The 21524-nt window shown below is 38.1% G+C and overlaps 1 protein-coding gene across 3 annotated transcripts in view; it reads left to right on the plus strand.

Moving 5' to 3' along the window:
* Positions 1-21524, plus strand: part of PLPPR5 (phospholipid phosphatase related 5) — a 110893-nt gene that overhangs the window by 41019 nt on the left and 48350 nt on the right. For all 3 annotated transcript variants that reach the window (XM_030825012.1, XM_012500404.2, XM_030825011.1), the window contains exons 2-3: positions 6017-6149; positions 9392-9642. In XM_030825012.1, the coding sequence (XP_030680872.1) occupies positions 6017-6149; positions 9392-9642 (384 nt within the window). The remainder of the gene's footprint in view (positions 1-6016; positions 6150-9391; positions 9643-21524) is intronic.

The following is a 21524-nucleotide window of genomic DNA, read 5'->3' on the forward strand; positions in this document are numbered from 1 at the left end:
ACAGAACCATGCATTGCCTACCAAGATATACTAAGCCATGGACCAAGCATAAAAACCTGGATGTATGGAAATACTGGATATGTTGGAGAATGAAAATGCCTAGCTGTGACTAGAGCACAGAGTGTCTGAAGGCTATGTAGGAATTGCTGAAGCTGTAAAAGATAGGTTTAGGCTCAGCAGTAAATGATCTCTTATGAAATTTTGGTTAATCCACAAGCTATGAGGACACACTGAAAATTGTAAATAGAAAATGTGGGGCTGAGTGTGGTGGCTCATGCCTGTAATCCCAGTGCTTTGGGAGGGTTGCTTCAGGCCAGGAGTTCAAGACCAGCAACATAGCAAGACCCGATCTCTCTACAAAAACTAAAAATAAAAAATAAAAGAAATTAACTGGGCATGGTGGCACACGCCTCTAGTAGTTAGTCTTAGCTACCCAGGAGGCTGAGGTGGGAGGATGGCTTGAATCCAGGAATTAAAGGTTGCAATGAGCCATAATTGCACCCCTGCACTCCAGCCTGGGTGACAGAGGGAGACCCTGTCTCCAGAAAAAGAAAAGAAAATTTGGATTATACAAAATTTGCTTTCAATAAACCAATCTGACAGTAACAGTTTGAAGAGCAGAGAAGATGGAAGCACAAATGCAAGTTCTGAGTATGCTTTAATGCAGGAAAAAAGTGAAGAGGGACTGGATTTTAAAATGGAGGTAGTGATAAAAGTGGTCTTATTTGATATATAATCAACAGGATTTAGCAATTGATGGAGATTGAGTTAGAAGGAATAAGATCTCTTGTGCAACATGGTGACTATAGTTAATAAGAATGTACTGTATACTTAAAAATTGTTAACAGAGTAGATTCTAAGTGTTTTCACCAAAAAAATGCTAATTATGTGAGGTCATGCATATGTTAAATAAGCCTGATTTAACCATTACCTAATGTATACATATTTCACAACATTATGTTGCACACCATAAATGTATATAATTTTGTGTCAATTAAAAATAATATAAATAAAAGCAATTGATGAAAAGAGATAAATGAGGGAACTAGAGGTGTCAGCATGATATGTAAATATATGAGAGTTTTAGCTTGAGTCCAAGTAGAAATTGAATGGATTAATTGAGATGGTGACACAGAAGAGCAGGAGGAACACATGGATTTTATTTTGGATGTAAAGGCTGTGTGGCCTTCCAATAGGTAGATATGAGCATGTTGAGATGTTACTGTTTAATAGGTGGATGGAGACCTGCATCTGGGGTTTAGGGGAAATATGCAGATTTAGGATTCCTTAGTGGAGCAGGGGTTGGTAAAGTCTTAGGAGGAATGAAGTCCACCAGGGAGAGCTTCTGTCAGGAAAAGGGTGCCAAAATAAAATACCAGATAATATAGAACTTAGGTCTGTAACTCACTGACCAGAGCCTCTGATTCAAATTCAAGAGGAAAAAGAGAAATGTATATCTTAGAGTCAATATAACCTGGTATTAAATTAGTCATAAGGACAGATATATAGGACAGTAGAAAATGAAAATTCCCTACTTTGTGCCTAGTAATGTGCTAAGCTTAGGAAGAAAGAATAGATATGAATATCAATTATTAATAGAAATATAAACTGCATACAATTACATATATATTAGACTGTTTACTAATGCCGTTGGCTTTAATAGCAACATTGCTATTGTTAATGATGCTCTTGTTGCCAATGATTTTTTCAACAGTTATGACAGTGCTACCTACTGTGCCTCTCTGCCTTCAAGGCAAACTCAATCTACTTTAGCCTCTGTTGAGGTCAAGCTGAGAGCTAATAGGAGAAAGGCTACCTCCTCCTCTCCAAATGCTTTCTAGTTGGAGTTGTTTTTGAATTCTGTACATTTATCTAATAACAAGCTTTAAGTGTAGTAAGGATCACACCCTATCTTTGATGCTGTATATGTTTATATTCTCCTAGAAGCAATTATCAAGTGAGATTAGAAGTACAAGAGTTGTTAGAAAAAACATCTGTGAAAAACAGAAGTTGAGGGGTAAGCCAGAGACAGCAAGGAGAGCCTTCAGACTGTGATGGAGGTCTGCCCCCCGTGCGCAAGAGGGAGAAAGAAGGAAGACTGGGTGGGAAACACTTCAGACTAGGTTAGGTAGTCTCATTGGGGTAGTGGGATTGTATAGGAAGCATGGCTCTAACAAGGATTTGGTCAGGCTCATGGAGAATCTTTGAACCAAAATTGCCAATTGGAGGTATCCCATGTTTCAGAAGATTAGGCTCACTCCCACCATGCTTAGTCATTGGCTAGGAGGAGCCTGTAGAAGTGTGGCCTCAGCATGGATACAGTATTGGATCCAGAGGAGCAGCAGCCGGGGCCATCTGTCTGTAAACATCTCTGCAGTGGGAGATTTGAGTGACGTGTTTCATTGCCACCACAGATTCTCTCAGTGACTCAGTGACACTTCTTCCTAAGTGTTCTCCTAGCATGTATTGTCCAAACCAGTCAAATAAAGCTCAGCCTATGCAACCTTGTACCATTATTAATCAATTTGCTTGTGTCTACCCCGTTAAATTATAAACCTTTCTTCAAACATTAGTGTCTAGCACTGTGCCCTTAACTCAGAAGGCATTTACATAAATACATTCATCATAATTCTAATTATTTTATTTTCATTATTTGAATTTATCTGAGAGCAGGCTGGGCACGGTGGCTCATGCCTGTAATCCTAGCACGTCGGGAGGCAGACGCAGGTGGATCACCTGAGGTGAGGAATTTGAGACCAGCCTGGCTAACATGATGAAACCCCATCTCTACTAAAAATACACACATTAACCTGGTGTGGTGGCATGTGCCTATAGTCCCACCTACTTGGGAGGCTGAGACAGGAGAATTGCTTGAACCTGGAAGCAGGAGGTTGCAGTGAGCCAAGATTGCGCCACTGCACTCCAGCCTGGGTGACAGAATTATGCTTCATCTCAAAAAAAAAAATAATAACAATTATCTGAGAGCAGTAAACAATTGGAGTTTTAACTCAGGAAGTTGGGTGGGGGAAGTTGAAAGAATATGGTTTTGATGAGGGGTTCCATGGCTATCACAGTGAGCTCTGGGGGAAAGAGAACTGGGGTGTGTGAATTAGACATACTCTTGGAGGAAAGCAGACACCTAGGCATATGCATTTGATGAGATGAAGTCCAAGTAGGTGGACAGAATACAGTATCCAGAGAACATGCTGGAAAGAGCTAGTCTAGACCAAGAACTGGCCGGAGGGTCCAGCAAGATGTGATGGACAGGCGTTTGACATTGGCATCTAATCACAGCAACTCTGTGTTTGAAAACTACCTTCTCTACCCACAGTGACATTTTCATGTACCGTGACATACCTTCTTAACCTTGGCTCATTGGACAGAGGGAGATGCTTTATCTCAACCTAAACCTCCTGGGAATTTGGAATTGAGGTTTAGAAAATCTTATCAGCTGAACTGTTTCCTTGGACCGAGCTGACAAATTCAAGACAAGCTTCTTGAAGACAATTGGGGAAATCATGTATGCTCGGAATCAGGAGCACTGGCTGGCAGAAAGGCATACAAAGAGAAACTGAGATGAAAGACAGTGTGACTCCAGGGAAAGAGGGAGAATGAAATGGTGACAGCTGTTGCCTGGACTCCTGAGGACTTTCCATTCATGGGCCTAATCCCCAAGCTCCCTGCCCTTCAATTCTGAGGAAACTAACTCTAGAATAAACTTACTATTTTGGTTAACATAGTTCAAGTGGGTTTCTTATAGTAGCAGCCAAATGATAGTGACTGAGAAACTGTTCTGGCATAAATGCTCAGGACACAAATCGGAAATTCAGCAACGTGAAATGTGCTGAGATGCAGGCAAGCAGGAGGTCAGCATTAGAAAGCCACTGGGAAGACAGCCCCGGGAAAAGTGGCCCCAACAAGGCAGTTCTTGGTCTGTTAAGACCCTGGTAACTAAAAAGAATTATCAAGTCAGGGACTTCATATACAGGCTCCAGTTTTAGGAACTAGGTACAGGATAGATCCTTCATCATAGGAACAAGCCAGAAGTTGGTTATTAGAAGTCAGGCAAAAGATTAATAGCAGACTAGGACATTCTGATCTATTGAAGCTGAGAGTTTTTTGAAAATGTGATTCCTTTATGCATTAAATAAGAATTATTGGGTACCTACTACATTCTAGGGAGTTTAGCATGGTAGCCTGAGTTGAGGTTCAGTGTACCATGGGGTGGGGCCTGCCTGGGGATGGAGACCCAGTGGAAGCTGCAGTGGAGAAGAGGAGGCTGAGAGGGCAGCCGTCATGTGCGGAGCCGGTCAGCTCATAAAGTGGAGTGGATGATGCATTGTTAGAATTTGGAACATTCTGTGGTAAAACAGACCCAGAAGAAGTTGAATCTGAAAACCCAGAAAGCATCATCATGGTAATCTCTTTCAAGGTGCAGTGAAGAGGAGGTAGGACATGAGAAAAAACATTATTCAGAAAGAGAGATAAGGTATCAAACACACAGTTCATCTACTTATCAGATTCTCCAGATACTCATGAAAAATAATTCTTGTGCATCCTTTGGCTGGATGAACTGTTTCATCACACATCTGCTCTACTTCACCAATGCCAGAGTTAAAATTCAGGAGGAAGTTGGAAGTTCTTATCTCTCCCAACTCAATCCAGTCTCACCAAATAGGCAAGACTAGTCTCTTTTAATTTAGTTCCACTCAGTGTCTTCTGATTTAACATTGAACCCTGGCCTACTTGAAAAAAAAGAAGTATAGTAAAAAAAAGAGGAAAAGGGGGTAGAAAGAAGGATGAAAGTGAAGAGGTATCTCATAATCTTTTGTTCACACTGAGGTAAAAGTAGGTCAAACACCTAATCTCCTGTAACCTCCTTCTCTACCTCACACTTTCTATTTTGAATGTCTTGTAATCATAGATATTACTTTTCATAGAGACCCTAAAAGCACTTCCCCAGGGAATGTCAGGACTCCCTGTATAGCATATTAATTAAGCTTGACAAGACATAATAAAAGCAAACTTCACAATGACAAATTAGTAGACACACTGTTAGCTCCAGTTGCTTTTAATCTTATTTCTCATGCTGTTGTTCATAGTATTAAATAGAGTCAGAAATTTCTGCTTGGCTTCTAACTGGCCTTAAAGGGAACACATTATTTAACCTCCCTAAATCTCCATTTCCTCATTTGTAAAATGGAATATTAATACTTGCTGTAATACCTTACTAGGTGATTTTGAGGACTATGTATAAAAATCACTACTAATGGTACAAATACCGATGTAAGATAGCCAGGTCCTTTAACAAGTCAGCAGAGTAGAGCAAAGCATCTGTAACAGAACCTTGTTCTTGGGCAACTCACTTGTGTTCCAAGTCTTGATATTTCTTTACTTGTAAAAAGGGTAGGATGCTGTTCCTAGTTTCATATGGTTTTAATGAAGATCAAAATAACATTTATACTAAAGTATAAGTAGTATATTAATTATGACAATTCCTAGTAATGTCTCAGAACAGGAGGCTCTCAAGGTCAAACGTGTGCAGATTTATTTTTTCTTATTTATAAAAGTATTAATATGATTTTAAATTAGTATGTGTATATCAGATGCTTTAAAAAATATTTGCATGGAGAATCTGTTGTGAATTCTGTAACACAGTCAAATTTAAATAAGACACAGTAACTTAAAAAATAAAACATGGAATTTAATTATACACCAAAAATAAATGAGTACTTCCTTACATATCTTTTGTATATTTTATTTTTTTAATTAAGACTTTTAGGAAACAAAAAATGTTGTCTATTTTTGTTCATAATTTTTCAATATGAGAAAAATATGGTTTACATACATAGGGACAAGGCTATAATCAAAGGATCTAGGAAATCGATTATGGCTCCGTTTTACACTGAGATTATTACCATTCAAAGGGGCTCCATTTTACATTTTTAAAATAAAAATACTTTACATTTATACTGGTTAAATTCTAATATGCCTTAATCTTTTATTTTCTTTCAAGATAATAGTTGGAGAAACTGCTGTCTTTTGCCTACAACTAGCCACAAGGGATTTTGAAAACCAGGAAAAAACTATTTTAACTGGAGACTGTTGCTACATAAACCCGCTGGTGCGCCGAACTGTCCGATTTCTTGGTATGTGTTCATTAAATTATTTTTAATATTTCTGAAACAGTGTCTATGTATAAGCTAAACCTTAAAATGACCCACATGTTAACTGTTTGCAAATATTAGGGGTTTTTTTCTTTGAAATGTTTCAATTTGCTTTTAAAAATAAACATGACACACTGCTTGGGTGATGGTTGTATCAAAATCGCAGACATCACCACTAAAGAACTTACTCATGTAACCAAACGCCACCTGTTCCCCTAAAATCTACTGAAACAAAAAATAAATTAAAAATTTTAAAAACAAACATTACATACTACTTTCTCTTTAATATAGCAAGATCCCACTTTAGGATGTCATTTCCACATTCTTTTAAGGCAAAAGGAACACCACCTTTGGATGTTTAATATTCTTTAAGAGCCAAAAATTACGTGATTACTGTGTTTATGAAAATCTTTGAACAGTACTTAGTGGGAGGGTGGTGATAATCCAGGTAGGTTGTTGAACATCACGAAGGATAAGAAAAACAACTTGGTAAATAGAAGAAATGTAGCACTCCATGCACTACTTCTAAGTTGATTTTTATATAAACAAAAAAGTTTTGGGGATTTTATTAGAGGACAAGATTCACTAATAATTTAACTTTCAATCTCAAATACTAGCAATAAATAAATATATGCATGAATGAATTATTGAAAATCATTTTAATTCAGAACTTAGCCCAGACCCATTTTTTAACTGACACAATACAATTTAATATAAATAATTGTTTCCTGGATTTATCAGATAAAAATAAGTATATCTGTATATACTAAATGCCATTTAAGATAAATTTTTATTAGTATTAAGAGATGCACTAAAGATAATGTAATTCTTCAACATAGTTCTCATATTGAAGGGAACTCTTCGACATATTTCTCATATTGAAGGGATCAGGATGAAGACTTTGAAGATATTATGCATAGATCACCTAATCTATCTATAAACCCATTAAAGACTAGCCAAATGTCATAAGGCTTTTGGATCTCTCTGAAGACGAAAGGCTTTCATATCCAAGGTTGTTATTTTTACTGACATCAAGTTATGTATCTCCAAAGCCCTCATTTATCCTGTTGAAGGGACAACTTTTAAATGAAACCTTAAATGTTATTTTTTCACATGTATCAATACTGTGTTCTTGACTAATTTCTTTTTGTATAAGTCATTTAATTTAAAAAAGCCATATACAACAATATGCTTAGAATTAAAAGTATTTAAAGAAATTGATACTTTCCTAAATACTGTTAAGCAAATTACATTGTGCCTATTTAAGTAAAATACTTTTCTGCATTTGCACACATATTTCTAAAGAATATTTGGCTCAAAGTACAGTATGTTTTTAAGTCTCTGCATGCTTCTTAATATATGATTTTATAAAATACGAAAGCCCATTTGTTTCTTGTTCCTTTATGATTTGGATGTTTCTAGCTATAATAAAGTGGAAGTATGTAAGCGAAGCATCACTGTATAATAGGACATCATTCTGTATAGTGACTATATTCTTTAGGTCAGTGGAATAGATACACTTACAGGATCTCACTTTAATAATTATCTTTGTAGTCAACTATAGTATTAGCCTTGGGCTGATGCACTGACATTTTAATTCCAAAACACATTTGGGAACTTTAAAGTGTCAAGAGACATTTCCACATTCTTATCAAATATTTCTCTCTGTTATAAACAAGAAAACCCGTTACAGCAAACAGCCTAGATTTCAAAGGTGTACAAATGAAGAAGACTTGTAATTTAGGTTCCCATGCTTGGCCATGAGATTTTGGAAGAAGTGTTATTGAGCTCAGTTCTCTTTAATTTCTCTTCCTCTTTCAAATTTCTGATTTTGATAACCTTTACTTTGTATGATTCATACAATGCTGGTGAGATGTTAAGAAAGGGCTTCTTATTGTTTGCTTTTTAGATAAAGAGTGAACTAATATCTTTGTTTCATTCCATTTGTGTACACATAGAGTTTTGCTGTGTGGGGGTTTTTGTATGTAAACCTTTTGTAATCTTATATAATATTTCAAAAATTTAAAAGAACAGCTATGCATCTAATACTGGAAAATCATTTGATCCGGTACAACTTTTATGGTGATATACTATACAACAGCCAATAATGATGAAAAGTCTTGGGAAACAAATAATCCAGAAATATATGACTAAAAAGAAAAACATCTAATTATTGTAACCTAAGTATATGACATTTTAATAAATCAGTACTTTTAGAAGTATTACTTGGGGATAGTTTTAAAAGGTCCTGTTGGATTTTATTCCCAAAATTATAAAAGGATGAATTTCCTTTCATTGGTACCACATCCTTGAAGATTTTAATTGAAATTAATGCCCAAAATTATTTTGCCTGTATAACAGAAAAATAAGTTTTAACAATAATAACCAATGACTTTGAATTTAGAAAATGTTTTTGGTATTCAAGTAAATTGGCAAGTTCCTTAGCAAAGGAGGAAAAAAATATCTACACACTTAGCTCTATACCTTCAGGTAACCAAAGCAAATAAATTTTAAAACTGTAAAAATAATTAATAACCTATAATTTTGATTGCCTTGTTTGCTAAATAGCCAACATTGGATCAATTGAAAGCCAGTCCATAAAAGATAAGGTGGAAATAAATTACTAGCTATTCTATGACTTTAAAAAAAATGTGTTTCTGAAGGCAATGTAGAGATTACTCTGAAAGCATTCTGCTTTACTTAAGATTTTCCATATTTAAATGAAAACTGATGGCACTGGATTTACTGCTAATTGGCGCCTCCAGCCGCGTTAACATCAGTCTGAATGGGAGTAACAGCATAATCAAAGAGAGACAACTGCTTTGCTTTGTTAGTGAGATAAAAAAATTTTCAAAAAATGGGGGAAAAAAGGAAATTGCTAACATTAGTAGAGCATGATAGACTATACCCTCTCAAGGAACACATGACTCCATGAACAATTGCATTGCCTGGAGTCTGAGAATACATGTTATTTTATCTTATGTCTTATAAACCTGCCATGCACAAAAACCAGTAGTAGACAGCACAATATTTACCACTTTCACCACTCCAGAAAGCCAAGGAAAGAACTGGAGAGGGGTGAAATGAAAGGAACTATGTATATGTATGGAATATTTTATAGTTTCTAAAATATTTCCATTTTGGTTTATTGTAAACTGAAATTCACACACACACACACACACACACACACGCAAGAAGTTAAAATTATTTGTTTTCTTCCCCAGGAATTTATACATTTGGACTGTTTGCTACAGATATCTTTGTAAATGCTGGACAAGTAGTCACAGGAAATCTGGCCCCACATTTCCTTGCCCTGTGTAAGCCCAATTATACAGCACTTGGATGTCAGCAGTATACACAATTCATCAGTGGGGAAGAGGCCTGTACTGGCAACCCAGATCTCATCATGAGAGCCCGAAAAACCTTTCCATCCAAAGAAGCAGCTCTCAGTGTCTATGCAGCTATGTATCTGACCGTAAGTAAGGATTATAAATTTGTTGTCTTAGTCTGTATTACTGTTAATTTTTCCAATGTAGAAATTCTTTTTCTCTGCCATAGTGAAAGTCACTTAAAGCACATTAATATCTTTCTGTAGGCCATTTAATCTATTTTTAATAATAGCTGTTTGTACTCTGAACAAAATTAAGTCAGTTGACTCTCATGAGATTATGTGTGGGTAGTTGGTTGTATTAAAAAATGTAGCCATTAGCATTTGTATTTGAGAATACATTTGTCTTTATATTAAACAGGACTTAGTGGAAACAAATTCGTTGTAGCATTCCCCATGAACTTGTAATAGCACGATTAAGAGAACTACCTAGGCCTCTTAGCTGCCTACCCAAGCTCTCATAGTCCCTGCCGGGGATGAAAGGGACACTCTTTTTTTCTAGAAAGCACTATTATTACAGGCAACTATATCTTCATCATATCTCAATTAGCATTTAACGTTTTCTCATAGAACTAACCAAAGTGTCCTTAGAAATTCTATTTTTTCCTTTAGTCTTGAGTATTGGCCACCATCTTAGTGGCAAGAGCCAGGCCCCCATGCAGCTATCCTAGGACCTTTAGTTGGAAGTGAGTGAGTGCATTACCCATATGCAGAAGGAGAAAGAAGGGCAGCTTTGGCAGGCAGCTCTTGTCCCCAACAATGGTACCATCAACCTCTCCCTCCTCACAAGGATGTGCCTTGCAGCTCAGGAGGTGGACTCCTAAAGCGTTCCCTGTAGGCTTTTCCACAAACCCCAATAAGGTCAGAGATTTTTTTTTTTTTTTTTTTTTTTTTTTTTTTTTTGAGACGGAGTCTCGCTCTGTCACCCAGGCAGTGGTGCAATGTCAGCTCACTGCAAGCTCCGCCTCCCAGGTTCACGCCATTCTCCTGCCTCAGCCTTCTGAGTAGCTGGGACTACAGGTGTGTGCCACCACACCCGACTAATTTTTGTATTTTTAGTAGAGATGGGGTTTCACCATGTTGGCAGGCTGGTCTCAAACTTCAGACCTCAAGTGATCCGCCCACCTTGGCCTCCCAAAGTGCTGGCATTACAGGCGTGAGCTGCTGCACCCGGCCAGATCAGAGAATTAAATGTCTTCTGGGGTTCTCCTTCCCAGTGGTGCCAAATCTACTTCCTTCCAATTTCAGCTCATTAACAAGAGATCTGTAAAGTCTCAGGACCAATTTGAAACCAAATTTGATTATTTCTAATGACTTGGAAAAACTTGGAATTATTTTTTTTACCCTCAAAGAGCTATTTGATAATGGAAATGTTTTCAATACAATCATGTTATTTCTAAAGGCAGAAAGAATATATGGAATACCTTGTGACATCTCTACTTGAGATTCAAATAAAGGTTACTGAATAAAAGGACAATTTAGGAAGAGAAATACATCATTACACATAACATTTACAATGGCAGGATAATTTTAGAACCATAGAGTATGCATTTTAACATTTTTTAAAGTTTTTAAGCCAAGTTAATTCTATCCCTCACTGCCTGGACATTTTAAAAATCCCATCCAGAAACTTTTTATGGAGTCAAAGATTCTTTCCTTAATCCTATCCTATTTATTTTCTCTTCCACTGCTTCCTAACTTTTCTAAAGTTTGTCTGTTACAACTCTCTCCTTGCCATCTCACTGTGTCCCCAAACTCTGTTCTTCTAATTTCCCCTGTTTTCTTTAGCCCATCAGCATTGCTTTTTCTTGCACATTCTAAGGTACCTTTGGGCCTGATATGAAGTATGGTAGCCCATGCATATTCTTTCCTATTCAAGAAATCGCTTGACTACATGTTTCACCTCTACTAGAATATGAAGCACTTAGCCTTAAAACAGGGATTGAAACTTGAGTGAATCAGAAGTCACAAAATACTTTTCACTCATTGCCATCATGTCTAAATTTGATGTTCATATTTGTATCTGGGTATGAATTGCAAATATATCTGCATATAAATACATGAACTAGCCAATGATGGGAGACAAATTCCAGAATGCTGTCTGACCCCAAATATTCTTATACAAATATTTTAATACTAATAGACATTAGATTCAGATGGGGCATGGTGGCTTATGCCTGTAATACTAGAACTTTGGGGGACCAAAAAGCAGAAAGATCACTTTGGAGTTTGAGACCAGCCTAGGCAACCTAGGAGACCCCATCTTTACAAAAAAGAGAGAGGGAAAGAAAAAAAATAAGCAAAACCTCAGCCAGGTGTGGTGCTGCATGCCTGTAGTCCCAGCTACATGAGAGGCCAAGACGGGAGAATCTCTTGAGTCCAGGAGTTTGAGGTTACAGTGAGCTATGATCACTCAACTACACTTCAGCCTGGGTAACAGAGCAAGACCCTGTCTCTAAATAAATAAACAAATAAAAATTTAAAACACAGTACATGTTAGATTTTGCTGTGTAACCAATGTTTGCCAGTGGTGTTGACTGTGCTGCTATGATAATATGCTTGGCCTTTTTATTCTGGCAAAATAGTGTTTCAAAGGCATTGCTACAGGAGAAAGTATTATTTTTTATGCACTAGAAGAATCTTAACATCTTGTCTTGCTCCAGTCTACTGGCCACCAGCATGCATTTATTTTATAAACTTCTGAATTATAAATCATACTGTTCTATAATAAAAATTGGGAAATAATGATAATAATTATTATAACAAACATTTGTTGAACATTTACCATGTGTCAGGCACCAATTGCTTCACTTTTACTAACTTAGTTAATACTTTACTAATTCCTTTGTAGTTTTAAAGTTATTTATCATTATTATTGATTTAATAATTGATTATTTGTGATAATTTATTGAATCCTTGTAACATTTTCTCTAAGTATGTGATATTATTTTACCCATTTTATAAATAAGGAGACTCAAAAAGTAAAGTAACTTTCTCAGATCTATAGAACCACAAATTTTTCTTGTGGCAATGTTTCTGAATGTTCCAGAGAAGGAAACATTAGATTATTTTAGCCCTAGTGTGTGCTAAATAATCTGCAGCTGAATTCTTTCCTGCATAATACCAGCATCCAGTAAACTGTAAAGCCAAGGGTGCAGATGGTAGATTCATTTAGAGCAAAATCCGTTAATAGACACTCCAGCACTGGGAAATGTTGTACCATTAAACATTGGTTTAGACTACAAACTAGGATTCCTGCTTGTAATTACATTGATGGGTACTTCTGTCTTTTTAACAATAGATTCTGTTCTCTGCTGTTTCTCTGTCTTACCCCACCACCCTTTTGTGTGTGTGTGAGTGTGGGTGGCTGCTATGGCAACTCTGAATATAACTCCTGCTGCAAATGTAAGCCTTATAGGCAGGCTTTGCTGTTATATTTGAACTTACATACAAATATATTTTTTCCCACTTTCACTAGAGACACCTTGGGAAAACTTGATAATAGGAATGTTGGGGTGTTTCAAACTAATGCAGTCTCATGAAATGCTTGCCAGAATTTTGACGGGTAGTAAATAGTAGAAAACAGCCATATATTCAATATCCTCTGTGGAAATGGTCTTATGGCTGTATTTAAAGGCATATTTATTTAATTTAGTGTTGGTGTTATAAACATATGTAAATACATAAATAAAAATCAATGAGCCCTGTTATGGAGTACGTAAATAATAACTGAGAAATATGTTTCTGATGCCTCTTTGTGTGGATTAGGAAATAAAACTGAGGAATTTGAACTCTCCCTTAACATCTGACTTTAATTAAGGCTTTGGTGCTAAGTTGATCATGGAGGTTTATTTTGCTTTACTGAAAACTTTCAGGAATAAAAAAAAAGGCTCTATTCCTATTTTTGTAAGTACCGTTGGTTCTCCAGGAAAAAAAAATTGTGAGAGTTATTTAACCCTCAGTCATCAAATTTATAATTCAGTGCTCAGTGACATTAGAATGTTTAAATTTACCTTTGTGGTATTTCTTTTCATATAAATGGGTAAAGTTTTTCTCAGTTAAAAGCAAATGAACTTCAATGTTGAGAATGAAAAATTATGTTTGGTGAATTTCCAGTTAACCTCATAAATTGTTGAAACAGACAGACATGAAATGACCTCCTTGGGTCACTTCCAATTCTGACCTTAGATTTTTGAAAATGTCAAGAAAAAAGGGTCAGTTACATTTATTGGCCTCTGTTTCCGCTATGTGTTGCTGCATTATAAACCACCCTAGACCTTAAAACAACAACAATCTGTTACTGTCAGGATACACAGGGTTGACCTGTGGTTTTCCTGCTAGTCAATCCTTGCTTCTTTCATAGGACACATTAAGCTAATTCAGAGATCTGGGGTTTGGGCTCAGCCAAGACAGCACAAATAGCTGGGCCTCTCTCCTTCTCAAGAGGTCTTTCTCACAAGGGTCATCTTCCCTGATGGCATTTCAGAGCCGCCTTCCAATAGGGTAATGACCCAAGCTGCAGGGTATCTTGAGACTTAGGTTCCTAAGCTTGTTACACATCTCTGTCACTGTATTTTATTGTCCAGAGAAATCACAAGGCCAGCCCAGATTGTTGGGGGTAGAGAAATAGATTCCACCTAGAGATGGGAGGTGCAGCAAAGTCGCACTGTAATGAGGAGAATTTACTGGGATGGGACGAATTTGTGGCATTAAACAATTTATCCTAGTCTTTTCCCAAAATACTGGTGGAAACTCTAAAATATCATTCCCTCTCTCCCCCTCCTCATTGGTGGCCAGTCGTTGGCATTATCCCACTCTCACTTCCCACACAGCCATCTTTTATAATAAGCTCACAAAGTCCCATGCACAACAACCACTGCTCACAGGCTGCTGAGACAAGGGTTAAATAAACACAACCCACTAGTGTCTGTTTGCCCCCCTCTTCTTTTGAGACTTATTACCTAATTCTGTACAGGAGCATGAGCCAGCCGTCACTCAGAGGTATAAGGATTCAGGGTGCATGTCAGTTTCCTTGTGGCAGGTGATTTCATGAGACTGGTTAGGGATTGTGTTTGGAGTAGAAACAATAGGGTAAGCCAAAGGAAAAGCTCCGGGCTGCCATCATGTACTTCTTTTCACTGGCAAATGAGATCTAGCTGCCATCAGAAGGCCATTCCTCTAAAGCTCCCTGCTTAGGAATAATGTAATGCTGAAACGTATAAGGTCCCTGTGCTCTAAATGTCAAACAAGCAAATTTGATGAAGCATCTACTATGTAATACATCAAAAATATTTACTGAGCATGCACTCATAATGTGACTGCTATACTATTATTATGACTACTGGTGCCATGACCACTATCATTAGTCGATTGATGTTTCACCTATTAGCCTTCAGCTAAGTGTTATTGATGTCGTTGGGGGAGAGTACAAAAGACATTTGTGAAGTATCCACTGGGTTCCAATATTTTCACTACCATGGACCCCTTTCATTATTAACCCTGTCTTCCTTTCCCCACACTACTCTGTGAACTGCGTGTTTTAAAATCTTTAAAACACTTTCCCATTGTATCTTAGGCCCAGATATTAAATAATTGCTCGTAATCATAAAATATAATAATGCTGTTTTGCAGTTACGCACATACAACTATTAAAATGGCTTGGATGATAATAAAGAGTTAAGTAAATGACTAAAGACCTAGGGATACTCTGCATCCTTACCTTAATTTTACTTGGCTTCTGTAAAAGACACTTATATTTGGGTATTCTGTGATTGACGTGTGGCTTAATAATGGTTTTCTGGTTCTTCAGTCACATCACAGAAATTCCCGTGTCTTCAACAACCACTAAGCAGCATGAGATCACCAGTGTTGCCAAATTACTTAGTGTACTCCCAGCCAAAAGCAAAGAACATTGACGTTTTAGTTAATGCATGTGGGCTTGTTATGGGTAAATATACTATTTGATTAGGCTGTTTGAAATATTGAAAAATATGTCACAGAATTGTATTTATGTGTCTGGGGTTTCTTATGTTAGCAAACGTCAGGTTGGGGACTGCTGATAGCATCTTGAACATTCTAATTAAGAAAAAAGGACTTTCTATTCTAGGACTTTCTATTCTAGGACTATAAGACAGGGCTGTCTTATGACTTCCATGGACCCTAGGTACTTTTGCCTTCATGGGCCCCTTCCACCATAAATAAAATTAAAAATGATATTTTACAAGTGTATTTCTATAAAAATAATATATAAATGTTATACATTAAACATTTTCTTTAAACCTAAAAATTCACATTTACCTTCTGCTTCTAAAAAAAAAGTTATGATATTTTCACGCGTCCTTCAAAGTGTCATGGGCCCTAGGTACTGTGCTTACTGTAATGCTGGATTAGTCTGCCCTGAGGAGGGGGTATAATAAAGTTCTCTACGGAATATGATTGTTAGAGTATCTGGTAATGACGAGTCCCACCCAGTGTCCAGAAGGGATGAGGTCCTGCTGGCAAGCATCACGGGAGGTGCTTCAGAGGTGAGTGGTACTTGGGGTGAGTCTTGAAGATGGACACGATTTGAATAGGGGGAGAAGAAGTATCCCAGGGAAGGGCAATAGCAGGAGCAAAGGCAAAGAACAAGAAACACCGAAACAATCAGAAACAGGTAAGGGGAAACCTCAGCACGGGGGTGTATATTTGGAACTGTGGGATTTAAGGATTAGCAAGGGTGAATAAATCAGGAAGACTTTGTAAACCAACCTGAGGCTTTATGACTTGAATTAAAAAGCAATGTGGAACTGAGAAGTGACATTACAGAAGCAGTGCTTCAGAATGGTTGTGTTTGATTCAATTCCATAAATATATATTGAATACCTAGAATGCATAAAGTCTCTACATACTGATATAAACTCCTTTGGCAGCTTAAAAATGGTCTGGTAGAGAATAAAGAGAGAATTAAAATTGAAAGAAACTAAAGGCAAGGGAAAGCTTTTAAGAAGATCAACACAGAATCTTGGGCATAAAATCAAAATCCCTAGACAGAGTCTCAGGATTTGGATTTGGATTTGGATTTAGCTGGTTTCCTTAAGATTGGGAGCCCTTCTACTGATGTGACCAGGACCAGAAGAAATGAAATGAAAGTCATAGTTTCTGAGGAATGGAGTAAGCTGGGACTTTGTGAGCTGCCAAGCCTGAGCCATGGCAGGGTGAGTACAGATTGGAGCTGCTAGGGAATCTCTAAGCACTTTTTCCTAAAGCACAGGAATGGGCAAGTCAGATGTAGACCTAGAGCCAGTACTGCAGTGTACACCTCAGAGTTTCTAAACCATCTACACTACGGCTAAATGTGGCCAAGTTCATGGGCCAGTTGTTCTGCTGTTTTATTTCAAACCCATGTCCCAGTTGCCATTTACTGAAAAGTGACTATTGGCTTACTGTCGTACTAGTTACTTTACCTTACCTCTTTATATGGCTGATTCTTTAGAGTGGCTGAAAGGAAGGTATGGCTGTCTTTATTTCACAGGTAACAAAATTGAGACTATGAGAAGCTAGTTGACTTGTCCACGGTTATTCAGCTAGTCTGTTTTACAGCCAGGAATGTGACCCAGGCCACTGTGACTCCAAAGTCGACATTTGGCCTTTCACATCACACTACCTCCTGGAATGTACCCCCATTGAAAAGAAGGCAGCCAAATTTTGAATTATCCCCAGAGTGCAGTGCCTCACACACAGTAGGTGAAGGAAACTTGTTAGTTGATTTCAATTAAATGATGCATACTATGAATTAGGAAGATAGTTGAAAATGTGTGTGCTCCAGAAATTCCTGTCTTATGTCCTATCTTCCAGGTGACCAGGTAGCTCAAGCACTAAAAGCCATACAAATAGTCTTGATTATTGGATTTTAATTGTTCTTTCATTTTAAGTGAATGCATATTTTATAATTTTTATATGTTCTGCTCTGCATATCATCTAAGGTGTTAAACAACTTTGCGTTTTAAAGTGACAACTTCTAAGTATTTTTAACTTCTTTTCCATTTGCAACAATTGACTGCATAACAACAAAACTAACACTGGCAGCCCTTATAGCTGGGTAGAATTCCATGGTAGGTAATATCACTTTGACAAGGTAGAACAGAAAAACAACAACAACAACAACTTATAATGAGCAGCTCTGAATACATGGTCATTTGCTGTCAGGCGCAGTAACATGCTCGAGTCTGTTTCAAACGACACAATTATCTGCTGCAGGTGACATGGCCTTACTCCTGGACCCCTGGGGCATACGTTGCGATTCCCCCACTGGAGCCTGCCATAAGCTCCAGAGTCTGTGTTTTCCCACCACTGACACATCAATCCCTAGAACATCTGCTGGATCACATGGCCCAAGTACCAGAGCTGCTTTCCCCACAGCCTGTACTTGCTGCTGCAGAGCCCTTTCTTGCTTCAGGTTCTATTCAAAGTTGGCAGATTTGTATGCCACCCAGTATCTTAGTCCATTCAGATAGCTCTAACAAAATATCACAAACTGGGTATAGCATATAAACAAAAGAAATTCATTTCTCACAGCTTTGGAGACTAGAAAGTCCAAGACCAAGGCTCTGGTAATTTAGTGTCTGGCAAGGGCCTGCTTTCTGGTTCATACATGGTGTCTAGTCATTGTACCCTCACATGGTGGAAAGTATGAGCTAGGTCTCTGGCTCTGCCCTCAAAACCTAAGCACTCCACCTCTTAATACCATCACTTTGCGAGTTAGGATCTCAACATATAAATTTGTGAGGGGGATACACACATTCAGATGATAGCACTTAGTATACGGGGCAGAGCAATACTTACTGGTATGGGATGTATTTTTCCCAAAACCCAAAGTGATCTACAAAGTACGGTGGGTCCTTCTTTGTGGTAGGGGTACAAGACGGAGTAATTGTTTTTTACTTTGGAAGGAATGTCTAGCATGCTGCTGACCACTGGATCCCTAAAATCTTTACTGATGTCATTAGGCCCCTGAATATTGTAGGATTTATCTACCCAAATCTGGAATGCATGTGTCCTACCAAGGCCTACAGTGTGCTAGCCACCTCTTGTTTATCTTGTCAGCATGATGTCTTGTATATAAATGATCAATGACATCTAAACTGTGGGACATCCAAACTATCTCTATCTCTTTAGTCTAAGTTATGGCAGAGAGTGGGAGGGTTAATATAGCACTGACATCGACTGTGATGTAAGGAATTGCGTGTACCAGGTGAATGTGAACTGTTCCTCATTCTCTTTTTTGAATGGAATTGGAAAGAACCCATTAAACAAATCAATGGCCAATATTAGTTGGTTGAAGATTCAGTGGTCTACACTTATCCTTCAGGATCTGAACAGTCTTGTGAAGTACATGGAAATAGAAGAACCAGCACTCCTGCATTATTGAGATCTTGAGAGGTGACATTAAATCTTCACCATCCTCCCTTCAATAATGTAGTAGTATTTTTTATTTATTATCTTGGAGTTTCAGAAGATTTCAATTGAATTCCCCTAATAAGTAGTTACTCCTCTTGTCAGGTATTGTGCATCCCCATTTATGCACGCATGGACTGAGGAAATGACCCCTGGATATGCTCAGAGACTTAGTAGATCCACTCTCAGCCAGACTTTGGCCTGGACTCATTTATTACCTAGGCTCATATGTCCCTACTCTAACAGGGGACCGTGATGACACTAATTCAGGTCTCCATGTATCATTGTCTACACAGACCCTGTGTCCAGTCATCCTCAAAATACCTGGATTTTTTTTTTCTCCAGTGTATGGAAACCTGAGTAAATGGCTGTGGGTCTTTTTGAAGCAGGACTGGGGAAATCATTACAGTGTATACCTCCTGTAGTGTTTCAGGGTCCTTCCCTCTGGGGACCTGATGCCTCTTCAGGCAATGAAGTCACTCAGTGTTTTAACTGTGCAAAGGGTTGAAGATTTTCCCTGGGGCACCCACCCTCAGGTCATACATTCCCATTTTCTTGGGATGATATATGTTAGGTAGTCTCGTGGCTCCCCATCTATTTTGCCCCTAAGGGGTGCTATGTTCTATAAACCACCTCTATAACTTTCTGTGTATTAAGTCCCTTTGGCTGTTACTCTGGCTTTGTGCATTGTTATGACAATTGGGACCCACTGGCTTTTGGTGGTTAAGCCCAGCACCTGGCTTCTCTTTCTTCAGGGACCCTGTAATCCCCATGGATATTAAGACACCCAGCTTTGTGACAGCTTCCCCTACCATCAGCCCTGACTTGCAGAGGAAAGGCATCACTGAACTTCTGAGTGATGCTGGTGTCCCTCTCACCAGTACACTCTGATGCCTCAGTGAATGACGTGTCCACCCCTCGAGGCTAATATCATCTGGTGGGCCTTCAGTTCTCACATGATGTGTACATTCCAGCAATGCCCACTTCCTGGAGCCTTGTAATTCCTTCTTCTACCCATTTGCCAAGACAATTCAGGCAATTCACCCTCATTCAGATAGAGCTGTCACTTTCTCCATGCTTGTAGGGGCCAGCCCAGCAGAGAGTTTTTACCATCCAGTGCACTAGAGGTGGAAACTCAGCTCACTGGTCTCCTTACAGCACAATGACACAGTATTTCTTGAAATAGAGATTAGCGAAACTGACCTCTGTGGCTGCCACACTGCTTTCACCTAGTTCTAATGCAGAGAGGATCTAACAAGCTAATGCACAGCCAGAGATTAATAGCGTGATGCAGTATCTTCTCTGATCCTCCCTGTGTCAAATATATTTACATTTTAAGTGCCTTAACATATAGGAAAACATATATAGCAATGTAGTCCGGGCGCAGTGGCTCATGCCTGTAATCCCAGAGCTTTGGGAGGCCAAGGCGGGCAGATCACTTGAGGGTGAAACTCCATCTCTACTAAAAATACAAAAAAAATATTAGCCGGGCATGGTGGTGCATGGCTGTAATTCTAGCTATTCGGGAGGCTGAGGCCGGAGAATCACTTGAACCCAGGAGGCAGAGGTTGCAGTGAGCCGAGATTGCGCCACTGCACTCCAGCCTAGGCGACAGAGCGAGATTTCCTCTCTCTCTCTCTTTCTATCTCTCATATATACATATATATACACATATATATGCATATATATGTGTATATATATATCTGTAATTGCAGTTATCAAACTCCTTCTAAATTGAGGATGCATTTAAATTGAGGAGATTTCTTGGTACTTCTTCTGTTGTATTACAATAAAGGTTACCTTCTTCTTATAAGCACAGTCTGCTTTGAGCTATTTGTTTGTTCATGCCATTTAAACTCTTGGAAGGAGAACAAAAGCCTCCAAAGAACAAGTAGAAATCTCTCTATAGTAATACAGCAATTTGAGGTATAAAAATAATTATTGAGTTCTTACTGTGCTAAATACTTTATGTACAGTGTATTTACTGCTTTGTTCTGTCAAATACATTAATCAGGCATCTTTCTATTATAGAGACTTATGCTATTAACTTCTATACATTATAGGGAAATATGTTCTCCTTGGACATTCTAAAACTTCCACTATCAAAAAAACAAAAAAAAAAACCCACAACCACACAAAAAATTTCCATTAATTCAAGCTACCTTGGCATCTTTGAAAGAAATTTCTAGAAAGACTATTTTACACTTTCTCACCTTATAAACCAGTTACATGGGGTTTGCCCACTCCACCTCCACAACACACACACACACACACACACACACATATGCACACTCACTCTCCTGAAACCACTCCTCAGACCTCATCCCCCAGATCTTATCAAGAGCCTCTTCAGATCCTTGTCTTGCTGGCCTTCTCAGTAGCATTGATACTCTTAATTATTCCCTCTATTTGAGTTTTTCTCTTTTTAATATGTTGGAAACATTATATTCTTCAAATTTGCTTTTCTTCTCATTAAGTGCTTCATTGCAATGTCAGAAAACTGTTACCAGCAATTACCAAGTTTCTGTTCCAGATGT

This window comes from Nomascus leucogenys, chromosome 12 (genome assembly GCF_006542625.1).
Source record: "Nomascus leucogenys isolate Asia chromosome 12, Asia_NLE_v1, whole genome shotgun sequence".
NCBI lineage: Eukaryota > Metazoa > Chordata > Mammalia > Primates > Hylobatidae > Nomascus > Nomascus leucogenys.